Genomic DNA, 19,032 nt, shown 5'->3' on the forward strand with positions numbered 1-19,032 from the left:
GGTGATTAAGTACACTTGGGGAAAAAACTCAAACTAAAGGTTAAAAAAAATCTCACCAGGGCTTCCCTGGTGGCACAGTGGTTGAGAGTCCGCCTGCCGATGCAGGGGACGCGGGTTCGTGCCCCGGTCTGGGAAGATCCCACATGCCGCAGAGCGGCTGGGCCCGTGAGCCATGGCCGCTGAGCCTGCCTGCGTGTCCGGAGCCTGTGCTCCACAATTGGAGAGGCCACAACAGTGAGAGGCCCGCGTACCGCAAAAAAAAAAAAAATCTCACCAGTTTTTACAGGTCAAATCATTTTTGTAGGAACCACCCAAGACTGTGAAAGTGTGTAAACTATGCAGTACTGCACACCCCGATTCCCTGTCTGTTGTCGTAGGTTTACCATCTCACACCAGGCTTCACTGAGTCAGTGCAGGCCACTGAAACAGGGAAACATGCTGGCGGGTGCTGAGAACAGTTCAACTGCTCTTGCATCTGCCTCTTACTTGAAAGACTTAAAAGTAAAGCCCTGCAAAATGTGCCCAGGATGGTGGCAGGGAGATCTTGGTGTTACTTTTGAAGTCCACTCTCCAATCAACTCCTCCAGGGACACACGCATCAGTTCTGTGCAGCAGACCCCAGGGGCCACACAACCCCATGCCAATCCTGCCTGCTCCATGGCCTCCAGCCCACACCTGTGCTTGAGAGAGGCCCTCCAAATATTTAAAGTGAATAGAGCTTAGAAGGACCCATGTTTGGTGCCAATGAATTTTTAAAAATTCATTTCTCTCTCTGACGGAATTCTAATGTATAGTATGTAAGAATAATGCACCAAAAGGTACCAAGCACCAAAGCATGAACTGGAATAGAATTGTCTTTTTACAAACCGAACTTCTGATAGTATTTATTAGAAAGCACATAAAACATTAGGGCTTTAGAGACAGTGCAGGTATTTATAGTTAAGGCTGATTTACTCTTCTTAACCTCACCCGCCAGCCTGAAATAATACGTATACTGGGCTGTATGGTGACTACTTTTCTGATCCTCTGAGACAACAAAGAAGTAAGGAATGAATTAAGAACCCCAGAGCCACTGCCTTATACTCCTGGCTACTATTAGTATCAGTTCTGGGCAGTTTGTTTTTAAGAGCACACATGTATAAGATTCTGTGTAATTGGTATATAAGTTTTTGGTCACCTTTCACAGTTCTCCTTCACAGTTCTATGCTTGGCAGCATATATGCTAAAACTTTAAAAACGGGCAAAAAGAGTCTGTATTCTAAGAAATACATGAGATGGAGAGAAATAATCTATCTAAAATAATATTGCAAATTATATTTAAATTTCATGATTTCTTGATTCAAGAAAATGAAATTCATTTCCATAGTTGGCTACTGTAAAATGTGGCATACAAATATTTTTAGGAGACATATCTGTATTTTAAATTCTACGCACGTGTAAATGAACAAATAACAATTTTAAGTGTCTATTTTTCAACTTCATCTCTAATATTGAAACAGAACAACAGACTGCCATTAAGTTTCTTAAACTTTTAAGTTACCAGATATTTACAAATAAGATACAATTTATATCAAAAAAAGGGGACACTTTCAACTATATCTGCTGCTTTCACTGGGACTCCGGTGATGAGAGTAACTTCGATCACTTTCACTGTCAGAGCCATAAGATCTACAACTCCTGTATAACAAAACAAAAACAGAAATACCTTTTAATTGTCAACCCTCTGAATTCCTCTTGTAGCTTCTTCTTTGATATGAGTGGCCTGAAAGCAAGTGGCTTGAAGAGGCACAGCATAGTGGGTTGGCGAGCGGGGTACTGACTGTGGCAATACTGCAGACTTTTCAAAGATGTCAATGACAGATGGTGGTAATATCAGGTTAAGATAAAATAAAGAAACTTCTTGGGGAATTACTTGAAATCCACTCATATATGTGAGAATAATTTTCCATGTTACCCAAAATGAACATCAATATTTAATTAGACTGAGGAAGTAAGGGAAAAAAGGCCCACAAAGAGAGTTTCATTAAAAGACAAGGAAATCAAAATCAAATCAAAATGGGAGGCCAATAAGCAGTGAGGGTGAGGTGGGGCAGGGACAGGACCACTGGGAGAGTGAGTCAAGAAGACTTGGTTATGGTCACCATTCAGTTATTTCGAAAAATATTCACAGAGAGCCAGTCACTTTACTAGATGCAAAGGGCACACACAGAGTAGACTATGTAGAGTTTCCTGGGGCTCAAGGATAGTACAGAATAGGGGGCAAGATAAATAAAGCACATGCGGCGAGAGGGCAACATATCTCAGAGTGAGCAGTTAGGAAGGGCTTCCCTGGGGCAGTGAGTGGGTTGCAGTGGAGACCTGCAGAGTAGTTGAGAATTGGCTATTTCAAGAGGCAGGAGGGGAGATGGTGAAGTGGGCATGTGACTCTCTAGGCAGAAAAAGAAAAAGCTTCCAGAATGTCAGTGCAGGGAAGACAGAAAAGCCCAAGCTGGAGTTGGTAGGTGGAGAGGCCTCCATGCAATGCTGAGGAGCATGGATCTGCCCCTGAAGGCAGTGGGGCATCCTTGAAGAGTTTCAAACAAGGGAGTGTCCAGATCACACTGATATCCTACAAGCACGACTGACTGTAGTTCTAAGGTATGGGGGAAGGGTAAGACCAGAAGCCACCAGGAAAGGGACATTACAAAAAGCAACCCACAGTATGAGCCATATGTTACATAAAACATACCTATAAATACATACAATATATAAACATTTTTAACCGTATAAACTGCAATCCTAAGTATTATGTTACAGTTTTAAAAATATTACCTTTTTAAAATTTAAAACACTGACAAATTGGCTGTTAGTTCTAACAAGCAACCCTATTTAAAGAATGGGCCATGGTTTGAGTTGCCTTCTCTCATTCCTTCCAAAAGAAATGTTTGTCCAAGGATATGTGAATATTTAAAAATCCATTTTAGATTCAAACATTAACAACCACCAGTAAATACTACCCAGCAACTCTTCATACAAAGGCCACTTTCAGTAACTGCCTTTGGGTTGATGAAGTTCAGGCAGAGAAAGAAGTATTTCTGTCCTCAGAAGATGGTGCTTTCTCTTCTACAGCAGTCTCTCACCCCACACCCTAAGTGCCCACAGTAACTTACAGTGCTTGAAAGAACAGAGACCCACCTGGACCGCCTATTGTAGCTTCTGCCTCGGTGATAACTGTCACTCCTCTGGCTCCTACTTCGACTCCGACTCCTGCTATAGTAGCTATCGTAAGTGTAGGACCTGCTTTAAACAGCAATAACAAACACTAAATCTTCCCATTCAAATACTCATATATTCCCATTTCTTTTTAGCTTCTTAAGTGTCCTCTTAGAACATGGGCACGATATGACAGTATGAAGACACATCTGCAGAACAAGTACTGGAAACATTTAACAACTGCCCCAAATCACACTTACCGTATTAAACAGAAAAATGTTATAGTTTCTTTTCTGCATTGAAAAATATCACAAAATTAACACTGAGTTAGTTCAATTGAATCTCATGGATCTTATCAGACAATTATAGTCAATAAATCCCTGCCGTTACAATTCGACATCAATTATCACTTTTGACACTAGAGCACAATGGGCCAACAGATTAAAAACTGTTCAAAAAGACAAACATATGTTTTTCAATAACATACAACACCTTTTAAAAGGGAATTAAGGGCTTTATAAAACAAGGCCCTTTTAATTCTGCCCCCACAGGTGGTTTCCCAACCCCTGTCCATACCTGGACCGACTGTGGGGATCGTATGAGCTGCTTCTGGATCTGCTCCTGCTGGACGTCCTAATAGGAATCACATGAGGGGCTATCAACTTGTGGATCAGGACAGGCTACATCAAAAATCTAGACATTTATTTGCCCATTAAGGAGAAAACACAATGAAATCCAGAAGCTATATTTATTTCATTTTCATATCAAAAGTATATTGGAATTTTTTTAAAAAGCATGTTGGATTTCACAAGAAACGTTAGAAGTTTTACACAATTCTTCTATGAGGTGCACATCAAGAAAGTCGCTGGGGAGGAACTGGGTGGGGAAGGGGAAGACACAGGTGTGACACTTGTAAGTAAAATGAAGCTGCAGCAGTGGTAAATATCTGAGAGGCAAAAAGGGGCTGGAAGAAGCTGGGAAAACCAGAAACTTGGGGTCACCCACCACACACACACTTCTTCCTTTGTCCTCTTTTAATAGTCCTCCTCTCCCAATATCTAACCCGAGTCAAGAGATGACTGCAGATGGAAACTTAGGTTAAAGAGGATGTACTGGGGGTTCAGGTGGTAGTCAGGGCCTCTTTTAAATATTTCTACTGCTTCTCTTTCCTCACTCTGATAAGATCCCATCTTGAGATCAGCCAGTAAGAATCCAATAGCTCTTTGAAAGAAAGAACTAGGTGAGTAAGTAGGCCTGTCTGATAGTCAGCAATGACAAGACCCTTTTCAACAGCTACCCCACTCTGCCTGTGCAGGGCAGGCCTTCAAAAGAAGACAGATGGAGACCCCACAGTAGGACAGGATTCACAAGCTCACCTATGGCTTTTGTAACTGCGATAGGAACTGCTCCGGCTTCTTGTGCGGCCTCTGCTGTACCACCCTCTGCTCCGACTTCTGGAGTAGCTTCTTGATCTACAAGTAAGAGTGGAGAATATAGAAATCATGTTAACTCATTATGCTGTTAAAACTAATTACTAGTAGGGCAGGAGGGGAAAAACCCAACAAGAGGAAAGGTCTCTGGAAAGGTCTCCCACGAACTCCTCCCAGTGGGTATCACAGAGACGGCTAATGAGGGTTTAAACTGAACAGAATAAAATAAAGAGAAAACAGAAAAGGCTGATACAGGTATGTTCATAGGAGCCCTACTTGTAATACCAGAAGAGGAAACAATCCAAATCTCCATTAACAGTAGAATGGGTTAAAAAAAAATTAACACAGATATATACTGAAATATTCTAAAGTAGGAAAATGAACTACAGCTGCCATGTATCAACAGAGGTAACTCTTGGGAACATAATGTTGAGTGAAAAAGGCAAACGTAGAATATCTATACCTATAAAAAAGGATTTTGTTTGAAAACAAGCAAAAGCAACATTATATATAGATAGAAACATTTATAGTAAAACTACAAAGAAAAACAACAAAATTATAACAGAAGTTTAGAACAATGTTTAACTCCAGGAGAGAAGAGAGAAAATAGGGTAGCATCGGGTAGGACTACATTAGGTATGTCAAAGCTCTATTTTTAAAGCTAGATACCATTTAAAATTATTTTTTATACCTTAATCATTAAAAAAATTTATACCTATTTAATATTTAATAAAACAAACAAGAAACTTAATGCAATTTTGCCCCCACCCTGCTTCCCCTAGTTTATGCTTGTCATTCAGGAACTGAACAATACCCCTGTGTATGTGATACTCAGGTAGTATCTTCATAGGTTTTATTCAGCATGTACTTATGTTTTGGAAGACAGATGCAGTTTATTGGCAAAGACACATTCTGTTCTCATAAGATCCTAGTCATTTACTCAACAAACAATTATAGAGCGACTCTGTTAGGTGAATGAAAGATGAGTAGCAAACAGCCCCTGACTTCACTGAGTTCGCAGGCCAGAAGGGAAGTCAGGCCCACTTAAGTAACCGAAACAGGGAGGCAAAGTTTAGCTATCTCAGTCTACTACCTGTGAGCTGCCCAACTTAAGAGCAAATTTCTTAGCGTTTCCATGCCTCACTGTCTTCATGTATGAAATGAAATACCACCCACTCCAAAGGCAGGGGCAGGAAGGCAGATGAGAATGGCCAGCGTCACCAACAGCTCAGAGCTGTCTGAGTGTAAACGGTAAGTACACACCGAGCGGACAGGAGGCTGGAGTAGCTCAACAGGCACCTTCATCTAGAATATGAACCCGGAGACAAAAGGCCAGGATTCACCAGCTCTCTGGGCCTTGCTGGGAGTCAGAGCAGGAGGAGGTAGAGACGCCAACAACTCAAGCATGGAATGGTCTGAGAGGGAATGAGGAGAGCTAGCAGAGGGCTTCTAGAAGGACTGAAGGGACTGAAAACATGCCCTGGCGCTGGCCATGCGGAAGTACCTGAAAATCTCAGTCAGCTGAGTGAGATGGGGGAGGGAAGGCACAGAATACAAACTGCAGGCAACTGAAGAGTAAATGGGAGATGGTTATTGTAGATGGTAAATGTTGGCCCCTATTTTTAAAGAAATCTGGGTAAGGGAAGAAAATGACTGATAGAAAACTAGGACGAAAAAAAGTTAAAGATTCTTACTGCATTTTAAGTTCAAGTGATGAAAATCAAGCACAACGTAATAAAGGATATGAGTCAGAGGCAGTGAGGCAAAACCATGAAACATTTACAAGGAAAAGAAAAGAATACAAATTACTTGTTAACTTCATACCACCATCACCAATTTTTTTAGTTTAAAAAATGCTCATTCTCTGCATTAGCCAGTCTATGCTGATGACAATAGTTAGACGCAACCAGTCAATCTTAAGATGATCATTTTTACCATTTCCTGCCCCTTGAATAAAGATCAACTAGATGCAAGTCCTTGGCAGGTGACTTTGCCTCTCTGGCCCTCACCCTCCCCTTGTATAAAATGGAGGGTTAGATTACTGATCTCGAAATCCTACATATTCTGTAAATGCAAGATTACCTTCTAAGGCATCACTAACAGTAGAGAGAGCAGCCTCACTCCTTTAAAAATGGAGAACTTGCCACCTATCACGGCAACTCACTGCAATTGCCATGGAGCTTTAATTGACAGCAACAGATTTTTTACCCTGAGCCCAAATTTCTTCCCCTGAAATCTCCGCTCCCTGTGTCCTCAGCCTGCTCTGTGAGTCACACAGCACAAGCTTTCTCCTTATTCCCTCCCAGATATTGGGAAACAGTGATCTTGTCCCTAACTCTGATGTTCTTCCAAGCAAAACAATAACAGACTCTCCTTGGGAGAAAAAAAGGAAAAGAGAATAATGCTCACCGATAAGATGATGTGGAACTTCTCGATCGACTCCTTGAGTGACTGTAGGAGACAGACCTTGTTCTGTGCCTTGATTTGGTCTCAGATTTACTTCGAGATCTACTTGGACTCCTGGACTGGCTATCACCATCCCGACTAGGTGTCTGCTCATCACTCGAACTCTCCTGATTTCTTGGCCTCCGGTTTAAGCGTGCTGTCTTTCTTACTTCATCAAAGAGAGACCCAGGCCGAACTTTATTTTTGCTTTTAATTTCTATCCTCAAGCCTTGTGGTTTCATTTCAGGCACAGCAGTCAGTGCCTTAACCTCCACAGCACTTGATGTAGTAGCAGACGGTGCTGCCAGGTTCCCCACACCTTGCAGGGGCTTCCATTTATTATCCATGAGGCTGGTCTGGCTTTTCTCAGCCACCTCTCTCTTCACAGTGCTTTCTAGAGCAGTGGCCAAGCTGGCAGAGCTGCCGTCCTGTTTTCCCACCTCACCCACCGTTTTGCTTTCTGACACGCTGCTGTCCTGTTTTCCCAACTCTGCCTCAGGATGCTCTGCTGGCATATCCTGCTTTAGAAAAATGCTTATATCCGGGGTGTCAAGCCTTGAATTTCCTAGAGGGGAAGCCCCCTCAGCCTTTGCTGGGGAACTCCTATCAGGAGTGCAAATCTCCATGTTGTCATCTGTTTGAAGCAGATCCTCCACTCCGCTTGGGATGCTCTCTTCAATATGCTGAATGTTCGGGGGAGAACTGACCACATTTTCCTCAGCGTTTAAAGCTGCGGGAGACACACTGAGTTTACTATCATCTTTAGTAGGCCGACCAGTATCTGATGAAACCGTTATTGGATTATGTTTACCTGAAAGACTGCCATCTTCACAGGGCTTCTCAGTTTGGGGAATATTTTCTTTTGCGGCTTCACTGTTTTCAGAAAGTTGTTTTTTCTCTTTTGCTTCCTGAGTAACTTGCTTTTCGTTAACCTCCTCCTCCTCCTCTTCACCAAATTCTAGTGGAGGCTGCCAGTGAAACGCTTGTTTTCGTTTTGGAGCCTTGTGTTTTTTATCTTTTTTCCCTTTCAATTTCTCTTTTGCTTTTTTGGTATGTTCCCTTTTAAGATGCTCCTTGGAGCTGTGTTTATGCTTGTGGGGTTTTCCTCTACTGTTTTCTGAATTGGAATAGAACCCCTCAGAATCAGAGGTTGATGACCGCTGCTTGCTTGATTTCCAGGCACTATTACCATCAGGCAGTAAAGTATTTGCTGAAGACTTAGTTGCTGGTTTGGCTTTGATGTGAATTTCACCCAACTCTGACTCAGAATCTGAAGTGGCTTCACCTTCCTCCTTATCAGAAGATGGCCGGGAATTATTTTTACTGTTTTTAGTTACATCTTGTTCAGAATTTGACTCAGAGTCCCATTTACTCCCAGCATAATTCTTCCTTTTGGGCTTACTGCCACTTCTAAAGTAATCAGAAGGACTTTCTTTCAAAGTTCTTTTTTTTGAATGAGGGCATTCCCGTTCAGGCTTAGATTTCTCTCCATCTCTGTTTTTCTCTTGTTTATTATTCATGTCCATTTGGACTTGCTTCTCTTTTTCCTGGGCTGACTGTGTAACCCGAACACTTGACTGTTCACTGTCTGAAGAATAATCTAAAGATGACCTGCTTTCACTGTACTTTCTATGACATGAAGACTTGTCTCTGCCTTTGACATATTTACTACGAAGTGTCTTTTCAGAGCTGCTGCTGTGCCTTTTATTTGAGGTGTTGTTTTTTTTCCCATTGGATCTAAATTTTCTCTTGGCTCGTCTTCCATCATCACTGCTAACAGAAGAGTATGAAAATGATCTACTACACCGTGAGTGGTCACTGTATTTATTTCGTGAATGAGATCTAGATGAGGGAGACCTAGACCTTGAATGTGAACTAGCTAAACTTCGAGATCTTGTGTATGACCTGGAATAAGATCTACTCCTGGAAGATCTGCTCCTTGACCTTGGTGAACTTTCTGAACTTCTATCACTGTATTTTGAATAAGCGCTCCGATCACTTTCTGAATTTTTTTCTCTTTTATGGTAGGATGATGAACTACCAGTCTCTTTAACATTTGCTAAACCATAAGTGCTTTGGATGGGCAGCAAATGGGTTGTTTTAGCTTTCATTTCCTGGATTCGTTCATAAGAGGGCTTCCAGGGCTTCTGTCCAGGCTTCCACCTTGAAGGAGGAGGGCTGTCACTCAGTGGTATTACAGGAATATTTTCCGCCACCACTGGCTGTACTAAAACATTTTCACTTTGTGTCACTGTTGCTCTTAAAGGTTCTGTTTTAACAGGTTTATTTTCACTTAACTGAGAGGCTGTTCCTCTTGGTGATTTTGATGCTGTTCTTTGGTGCCCTGACTTAGAACTAGATCTGGACTTTGATCTACTTCGAGAATGTGATGAGGATTTTGACGGAGTCCTTGATCTTGAGCTTCCTCTAGAATAAGACTGTGAGTGAGATTTTGATCTGTATGAGTCTCTGCTGGAATGGGTTGAAGAGCTCTGGTCATCCTTATCAGATTTAGACCAGTCCCTCTTGGACGAGTGATGAGATGACAACGAGGAAGAACGAGATCTCCTTTCTCTATCACATGAGGATTTCACTCTTCGGGTGGAAGATTTTAAGGATTCTATGTCAGATGGTACAATAATCCTTCTCTTCTTAGTCTGTTTGTGCCTTCTGCAATGTTTCTGCTTTTTAGCTTTCTTTTTATGCTTAACTTTTTTCTCTTTTCTGCGTTTTTTATGGTGACCATCAGAGTGTCTTGTTGTACTCAGATCTGAATAATATCCATTATAGGACCACGATCGGGATCTCTGGGACAAGCTTCTTTCATCCCATCGGCTTGAACAGGGGTCACTTAACCTATAGAAAAGGACATAATATGCATGCAATTATTTACAAGCATGTTTTCTATGCTTTAAAATTAAAACACATTTGTTGTCAATACAAATGCATCAGCAAAAGCTTAGTTAACAACCAAGTACTGACTCTGTCAACACTTTAAGCACACATAGGAAGGATAAACCAACAGCTGATAGGCCTGGTCCCGACCTTGTAATTTCTAAGAGATCATTACTATCAGATCACTACTATCAGACTTACAAAAGGATTTTTTTCAGAGCCAAGCCAAGAATTTTCAAATTCGATAGGAAAATAATTTTGAAAAGCAAAGCAACTACAGCAATCACAAAAGCACTGCTGCCCTACTGAGTTCCTGGCTATCATCCACTCAATAACACTCTGCCTCCAGGAATAATTTCTGAGGGAGAATCAAATCAAGCTCCCAAACAATTCTGTTAATTCTCTGCAGATACAGGATAACTGCCTGAACTTTAGGCGAAGCCTCTTTTTCTTTTTTGGCTGCACGGCTTGTGGGATCTTAGTTCCCTGACCAGGGATCGAACCCGAGCACCAGCAGGGAAAACTCCCGAGTCCTAACCACTGGACCACCAGGGAATTCCTTAAAAACATGACTACTGTTTTTATCTCAGCCTCATACAGGTAATCAACAACTTTCCCCTATGGTTTTAGTTAAACTACTTAGTACAGAAATTAGGGGAAAAGTACATTAAATAGATGCAGACTTTACAATATCTCAGTGGCAATATCAGGGCTCAAAACTCAGAGTTCTCAGTGCCACTGTGTCTACACCACTTCCACACAGCAGACGCACACCTTTTCCTCCTCTTCTAACTTCGAACCATTCTGCTGGATGCCCAGAGAGAAAAACAGAATTCTACCATGAACAAGTACACAGGGTCCCATTGGTATATTTTGCACTAGCTATTCTGGGGCCAGCCCCATTTCTAAACTAGATACTGCACTGTGGAGTGTCACTGAAGACAGGACATGGATACACTTCTGAAGAAACAAAAGTCCCTGGGGTCAGAAGTTAACACACACACTGGGTACAGATTTCCCTATCTACCCATTTATTCATTAGTGACTATGAAAGAATCTGCTATATAATTTTTTTTAAGTCCTGATTATTTCTAAAATTGAACAAGAAATCTTTAAGAAATTCAGGAGGGTTATAGTCTTGTGAGGGAAAACAGAATTTTGATTTAAAAGCACCCAAAGTCAAGCAGCCCTCCTCCCATTTCACCAAGCATTCCCAAATATATTCTCTTTGGTCATAGTCTAATTTTAAAGGTAAATATTTACTGAAAAGTCCAGAAATATGTCTCTATCCCCTTAAGACTTAAAATATAGAGGACACAGGATTGTACTTATACTTACTTATCTCCTTTACTCCATTTTTCTCCACTAGGCGGTCTATATGCTCTTAATCTCTGCATTTCTTCTTTCCAGTGAGGAGGAGTTTCACTGCTATCATCATCATCTGATTCGGAACAGGATCTTGATCTTGGAGGTGTGTGATAGCGCTTTAAAAACAAAGTTAGGAATAACTACCTTCAAAATATCTCTTAATTGTAATCTGCTATAGGACAGAGGTAGGTATAAGACCCAATCTGACGCTATTCAAAGGCAATAACGACTGAAGTACCAAGAAGATGGTATGAAGTTGTGTCAAACTAAAAAAAAATGGGAAAGCTGGAGATTCACCTGTAATCACACACAACAATTTCCTCTTTGAAGTCCTAATGGTTATATTCATTAGCCTAGATTATTCAATATACTAACATTTCTCAGCATACTGATTATTTCACATTCATTTCATATTCAAACCCATTCAAACACAGCAGTAAACACTAATCTAACAGCAGTGCCTTCCCATAACTATACAGAATACAACTAGCTCCTTGGACAGATTTTGGGACTATACCTAAGATTAAAGCTAGGATTTTGCCTAGAGGTAAAAACATTTTACCGCTTAAGATAAGTAATTTGAAAAAAGTCCAGTTTTAACACACATACAATTGTGCCCCTTCCTTTAATCTTCCGTCCAGACTTTGATACAGATGGTTTCTGATCATTTACAGTGGGTGTAATATCAGGAATCTTCCTGGAAAAGAAGATTGAAAATTTATAAAAAGCAAATGCTAGGCAGTTTTCTCAGTGTTTAAATGCAGATTTATGTTCCTATCATACAAAAACACTTCATTTAGATTCAACACTTTTGTAGAATGAGGCACTCCACATAACCTAATTTTCTAAGCAAATCCTTTAAATACAAAAACTAAAAAAAAAAAGTAACCGGGGGTTCCCTGGTGGTGCAGTGGTTGAGAGTCCGCCTGCCAATGCGGGCGACGCGGGTTTGTGCCCCGGTCCGGGAGGATCCCACATGCCGCGGAGCGGCTGGGCCCATGAGCCATGGCCGCTGGGCCTGCGCATCCGGAGCCTGTACTCCGCAACAGGAGAGGCCCGTGTACCGCAAAAAAAAAAAGTAACCCAGCTGAGTAGAAATACACGATACTAGTATCAATCTTGTAAAGTACAGAACTACTTTCAAAACAATCCTTTTTTAGATGTCTCTTGTCAAAACAGTAATGTTCTTAGGGAATCCTGAGGTATTGTTGACTCTGATGCTCAAGTGTTTTTAACAGTTTTAAATTTTATCTTATATATATATACTTTAAAATATTTATTTATTTATCTCGGCTGTGCTGGGTCTCAGTTGTGGCACGCGGATCTTTACTTGCGGCATGGGGGATCTTTTAGTTGCGGCATGCGGGCTCTTTACTTGCCGCATGCGGGCTCCCAGTTGCGGCATGCATGTGGGATCTAGCTCCCTGACCAGGAATTGAACCCGGGCCCCCTGCACTGGGAGCACAGAGTCCTACCCACTGGACCACATTTATTTTATATTTTTAATAGTTTGTTTGTCTACCCCACTTTACTATAAGCTGCCCCTCCATCAATGCTCTGAATCTGCTACTTTATCTTATGGGTGATACTAAGAGTACAGTTTTTATGGCAGCTACAGTCCTCCATGCCTGAGAAGTCTTTTCATACTTGAGTTTGTTTTGTACCTGTTATGATTAACATAATGGCTAGCTTTTATTGAGGACTTACTATGTGTCAGACGTTATATTAATAAGCATTTTAAACATATTTATTGGGTAAAAACACATAACATAAAATTGGCCATTTTAACCATTTTTAAATGTACAATTCAGTGGCATTAATTATACTCAAAACGTTGTGCAACCATCACTACTATCTTTCCAAAACTTCTTCATCACTTCATCCTGAAACTCTACCGATTAAGCAATACCTCTCCATTTCCCTCATTCCCTTAGCCTCTGGTAACCTCTAATTCATGGCTGAATAACATTCCATTGTATATATATATATATATACACCACATTTTGTTTATCCATTCATCTGTTGGTGGACGCGTGAGTTGTCTCCAGGTTTTTGCTACTGTGAATACTGCTGCAATGAACCCTGGAGTACAAGTATCTGTTTGAATCTATTTTCAATACTTTTGGATATGTGCCTAGGAGTAGACATGCTGAGTTACATGGTAAATCCATGTTTAACTTTTTGAGGAACTACCAAACTGTTTTCCACAGCAGCTGCATCATTTTAGACTCCTCTTAGCAATGTATGAGGATTCCAATTTTCTCCACATCCTCACCGACACTAGTTTTCTGGGGTTTTGTTTTAAATTACAGTCGTCCTAGTAGGTGAGACACGGTATCTCACTGTGGGTCTGATTTGCATTTTCCTAACGACTAATGATATTAAATATCCTTTCACATGTTTGTTCCCCATTTGTACATCTTCTTTGGAGAAGTGTCTATTCAAGTGCTTTGCCCATTTTTAAAATGAGTTGTCTTTTTGTTGCTGTTGCTCATGCTTTTGGTGTCAAATGTAAGAATCCACTGCTGAACCTAAGGTCATGAAGGTTTACCCCTATGTTTTCTTCTAAGAGTTTTATGGTTTTAGTTCTTATATTTAGGTCATTGACCCATTTTGAGTTAATGTTTGCATATGATGTGAGGTAGGGTCCAACCTCATTCTTTTGCATGTGGAAATCCAGGTGTCTCAGCACCATTTATTGAAGAGACTATTCTTTCTCCATGGAATGGACTTTGCACCCTTATCTAAAATATAATGGCCATGCAAAGTTTGAATCTCAGCATCAAAAATTAGAATTTTTATCATCTTGGGCCAGTTATTTAGCTCTTTGAGCTTCAGCTTTCACACTTGTAAAACAGAGATAACACTTCAACTTATTTATATGAATTAAAGGGAAAATGTATGAAAAACTGTTAGTTCAGTGCTTTGCATATAGTAAGGGCCTTCCCCCCAGAGCAGGGTTCTCAAACTCAAATGCTGACAGGCAGGTAATGTAAATCAGTGAAGTGGACACAATAGAATAGTTCACTTTCCACTTGATTATTCTTCCACTTGAAGAATAACAGTTCAAGCCCAGTGATATACTTCAACTTCTCTTGGTCAGGAGACAGCAGAGATTGGTATGAATAGGGACAGTACTCTGAGTAGCCACCAGTTTTGCCTTGCAGTGAAACAGAACCAATGTTTTGGAGGATTCTTCAATTTTTCAAGAGAAGAAAAAATCTGAATTTTTGTATGAGTCAACAATGTTTGAGCCAGTATATGAGCCAATGGTGACACTGTCATGAGAGGTGTCATGAACCTAAGGAATATAATAAATCCAATTCTGGACACCTGGGAGCCAATTTTTAAAAATAAAACAATAATATGAAGGACAAATAACATAGGTCTATACTCCAATGTTTTCATGATCCACCAGTTTTCTCTTCTGCTACAGAGGCTCTCAGACCATGAGTAGGTCCCATATTTCAGGGTCTGAACCTCAATCATGGGGGACCAGATATTGGATGTTCTCAGTGTCCACTATGCCCATCCTCTCGGAGACTCACACTGCTCACCTAATCCACACGCCACTGAGGTACTAACCAGAGGTCAATATAATAAATGACACTGGGAAAAAAAAAATCTGATGGCCATAGATGTATGGGTTTATTTCTGGACTCTCAATTCTATTCCATTGGTCTCTGTGTCTATCCTTATGCCGGTACCACACTATTTTTTTTTTGAATTTTATTTTATTTTTTTACATAGCAGGTTCTTATTAGATACCACACTATTTTGATGACTGCAGCTTTGCAGTAAATTCTGAAATCAGGACATATGAGTCCTCCAACTTTGTCTTTCTCCCTCAAGACTGTTTCGGTTATTTGGGACACCTTGCAATTCTATACAAACTTGGACATTGACTTTTCCATTTCTGCAAAGTCTACTGGAATTTGACTGAACCCATAGCTCATTCTGAGTAGTACTGACATCTTAATATTAAGCCTTCCAATCCATGAACATAGAATGTCTTTCCACTTATTTAGGTTTTAATTTCTTTCAGCAGTATTTTAGATATATACCTATAGTTTTCATTGTACAAGTCTTTCACCTCCTTGATTTAATTTATTCCTAAGTATTTTATTCTTTTAGATGTTATTTTATGGAATTACTTTCTCAATTTCCTTTTCAGATTGTTCATTGCTGGTTGTTAATAAGTGTTTTAGAGGCATTAGTTCATTTAATTCTCATAACAACACTATGAGGTAGGTACTATTATCATCTCCATTTTAAAGACAAAGAATTTTAAGATTAAGAGGTTAAAAATGTTGCCCAAGGTCACGGAAAGAAATTAAACTTGACTCTCATAACCATCTTATAGGGTTTTCCCAACCAGGAATCTGGCTCCAGATAAACATACAATATTACTATAAGAAAACCTTGACTAAAAAGTATATTATAGTCTTTTCAGTCATTTCATATTCATGACATCATTTGATTCTCACAATGAGAGATGTAACAGGGACTCTTGGCAGGCAATTGTTAACCTCGTTTTCCTCATGAAGAACAAAGCACTGAACCAAATGACTTGCCTATTAAGTGTTCGGCACAAATTAATGTTCACCGGGGAACCTTTTAGCTGCTGATCCAATGCTGCCACCCTCTACCTCCTCCCCACAACATTCTGATTTAATTTGCTGTATGGCCCAGAAACTGGTATTTTTAAAAGCTTGCCAAATGACTCTGAAGTGCAGCTGAAGATGAGGACAAATGAATTAGAGCAAGTGTGGAACCCAGCTTTCGCTAAGTGAAAATGAGCTTAACTGCTGGTAAATTCAGTAAGGTGGCAAGCTCACTAAGGTTGACAGCCCCTGTTTCTTATCCTTGCTTACCTTGCATTCTTAGCACACAATTCTAGCTCCCAAGCAACTGATCGAATCTCAAACATTCTAATGAAATAGATCAACTTGCTATCTTTGTATGACACAACTACCTGCCAATTATGATTTAAAATAATTCTGCAGAATATAACTTCCAAAGATGTTATGTAACCAAAGAAGAGTGATGACCAAATAAACTTACTAGCAATATTCAACCATAAATACAAGACAGTGGTATAAACTACTTTAAAAATACCAGGTAACAGGAGTCGGCAAACTTTTTCTTAAGAAAAGAGTCCAAGAGTAAATATTTTAGGATTTTTAGGCCAAGAAGAAAATTAAGATAACTATGTAACAAAAAGAAAACAAGTCTTCACAAATGTTTTATCAATGAAATTAGAAAGTATCATTTTTGTGACACAGATCTACTAAGGAGAGTGGAATTCTTTTTCAGGGGGAATAACACTTCACTTCATTTAACTAGGGTTCAGTATCCCCTATCAAAGCAGATAATGTTAATACTGTTCTTCTGGTAATGCGGATCTGTAATGAGATTTTTACATACTCCATCTCTGAAAATATCTTTCCACACAGATGGATTTTATGTGTAGCACCTAAAATACTGGAGAGTTGTAACTGCATCACTGTGATGTGTAGTGCACTGAATAGCATATAAAGCGACGAGAGCACCACATACAAACTCTCTGCAACTCTTTGATTCTGCTGCTGTAACACAAAAACAGCCCAAGAAAAATAGTGAACAAACGGATGTGGCTGTGTTCCAGTAAAACTTTATTTACGGACACTGAAATTTGAATTTCATGTAATTTTCACATGTCACAAAATGTTATTCTTTTGATTTTTTTCCACAAACATTTAAAAACATAAAAACCACATTTAGCTCATGGGCTGTACAAAACCAGGCAATAGGCTGAATTTAGCCCATGGATGACTATCGTTTGCCAACCCCTGCTAGATGACACTAAAACTGACCTTTCAAGTTTCCTACTTTCTGAAAACCAAATGGATTTGATCAATGAATGGTGTCTTATATTTTCAGAAAGAAGGATCCCACTAAAATTTGCTCACAATCTATATTATATTATATATAATATAATAATATAATTAACAGCAAAACTACTGATACCTTACAAAGCTCACTAAAAAGGTTTACACAACTGTCATAAAGAGAATATTCAATTTTTAAAAATGAAAACATCAGTATGTTAAGCTATTAGTTCAAAGATACATCCCATTTCATAATAGCTTTTTAAAATGAGAAAATACAGAATTTTAAAATATCTAATGAACTAAACAATAACCACAATCAAGAGACTTGATTGTGAACAGGGACATGTGCGTAACTTCTCAGGCTTCAATATTAACTCTTCATAGGAAACGTGTCAATTACACCAACCACTTTATGGTACTTCTATTCATATATTTCCCTTAACAATTCTAAACTTGAGTCTAACACACAAAATACATTAATTACTATTTTTTGAGACCAAGTCTAAAGCTACATGTTAGTTTTTCCAGTACAGAGGATTTATCACTGAGCAAGTTAACAACAGTAACATATGGGACTAAATTTTATCCCCAGTCATCACGCAATAATTTTGCACTATAAACTGGAGTATGTTTTATCACTCGGTTGGATCCAAAGAGTTCAACTAACCCTGTTTTGACAACCAAAATCTCACCTCTAATGAAAGGCCAAGTAAATGAGACTGGTAATGAAATCTTTCCAGATCTCCACTAAGAACTTTTCCCCGATCAACTTGCCAAACCCCCTCTCTCTACTAGCAGAATATGAATTTTGAAAGGTAGGGTACATGTCATTTACGAATCCAATCTCTCCCCCAGTATATTTCAAAGTGCTCTGACTATGGGTCATGCTCAATAAATGAGTGTGGACCTGCAATGAGCTAACAGAATCACCAGTGTGAGAAACGAAAACATGTAGGTTAATCATCCTTACGGTTCAGGCTCCACTGTGACAAGAGGCATATCTCTTCTTAGTAAAAATCGGTTCTCGGGCACTGGAGGAATCTCTTCTGGGCGCACCACAGGCTTTTCCCTTTTAGCATTTGAATCGATACACCTTTTTTCATTGGTATCACTCCTCTCAGAGTGACTTAGAGAGAACAAACCGAATCACCAATTAAGATGTGTAATGTCTGCATTTTATAATAATATTAAATAATATAATAATTAGCAGCAAAAGTACTGATACCTTACAAAGCTCACTAAAAAGGTTTACACAACTGTCATAAAGAGAACATATAAAACATCAATGCAGTGAAAAAGCCACAGCACTAAAATTCTGATAAGAATTGCCAAATGATCCTTTTTTCTTTTCTTACCTGCAAACGCGTAAATGTTTTATATGAAACATCTGTGCTACCCTTGATTTGCTAGATTTCAATTTGAAGTCCACAAAATGCTATCCTTTTCAACAACAGGTAACAAAGCTAAGTTTACAGAATCACACATACTTTCCCCATTCCAGGGTGTTTGTTTCTTAGGTAAGACTACCTTGGTGTTTCACACTTACCCTTTTGGGCTTATTATATGTTTATTCCTTGGCTCTTCTGAACTGCTTGCTTCCTTTCGTCTCTTTTTAGAATGTTTAACTTTTGGCCTCCTCTTATGTTTCCTTCTTCTGCTTCTCTCATGTTCAATTTCACTTTCTGAGGATGATTCTGAAGAGGAAGAGGAATTGGAAGAGGAATCCGAGACTTCTGAATGAGTTGGTTTCTTCCTTTTTTTCTCAAAAACTTTTAAGAAATATTAACAAAAATATTAGTACTGGATTTCAGTGCCTATGTTTCAGAGTA

General features: G+C 39.5%; 1 protein-coding gene across 9 annotated transcripts in view; it reads right to left on the reverse strand.

Moving 5' to 3' along the window:
• Positions 1-1,396: 1,396 nt before the first annotated feature.
• Positions 1,397-19,032, reverse strand: part of NKTR (natural killer cell triggering receptor) — a 46,583-nt gene continuing 28,947 nt past the window's right edge. For 5 of the 9 annotated variants that reach the window (XM_024754570.1, XM_024754569.1, XM_024754571.1 and 2 more), the window contains 10 exons: positions 18,750-18,972; positions 18,174-18,329; positions 11,940-12,027; positions 11,301-11,446; positions 7,032-9,923; positions 4,569-4,664; positions 3,769-3,825; positions 3,453-3,485; positions 3,175-3,279; positions 1,397-1,677 (listed from right to left, as the gene is read on the reverse strand). In XM_024754570.1, coding sequence (XP_024610338.1) covers positions 1,590-1,677; positions 3,175-3,279; positions 3,453-3,485; positions 3,769-3,825; positions 4,569-4,664; positions 7,032-9,923; positions 11,301-11,446; positions 11,940-12,027; positions 18,174-18,329; positions 18,750-18,972 — 3,884 coding nt within the window. In that variant the 3' untranslated portion in view covers positions 1,397-1,589. The remainder of the gene's footprint in view (positions 1,678-3,174; positions 3,280-3,452; positions 3,486-3,768; positions 3,826-4,568; positions 4,665-7,031; positions 9,924-11,300; positions 11,447-11,939; positions 12,028-18,173; positions 18,330-18,749; positions 18,973-19,032) is intronic. The other 4 variants (XM_024754575.1, XM_024754572.1, XM_024754574.1 and 1 more) reach the window with 4 other exon arrangements.

The sequence above is a fragment of the Neophocaena asiaeorientalis genome, unplaced genomic scaffold (genome assembly GCF_003031525.2).
Source record: "Neophocaena asiaeorientalis asiaeorientalis breed wild unplaced genomic scaffold, Neophocaena_asiaeorientalis_V1.1 scaffold1148, whole genome shotgun sequence".
In the NCBI taxonomy this organism is placed as follows: domain Eukaryota; kingdom Metazoa; phylum Chordata; class Mammalia; order Artiodactyla; family Phocoenidae; genus Neophocaena; species Neophocaena asiaeorientalis.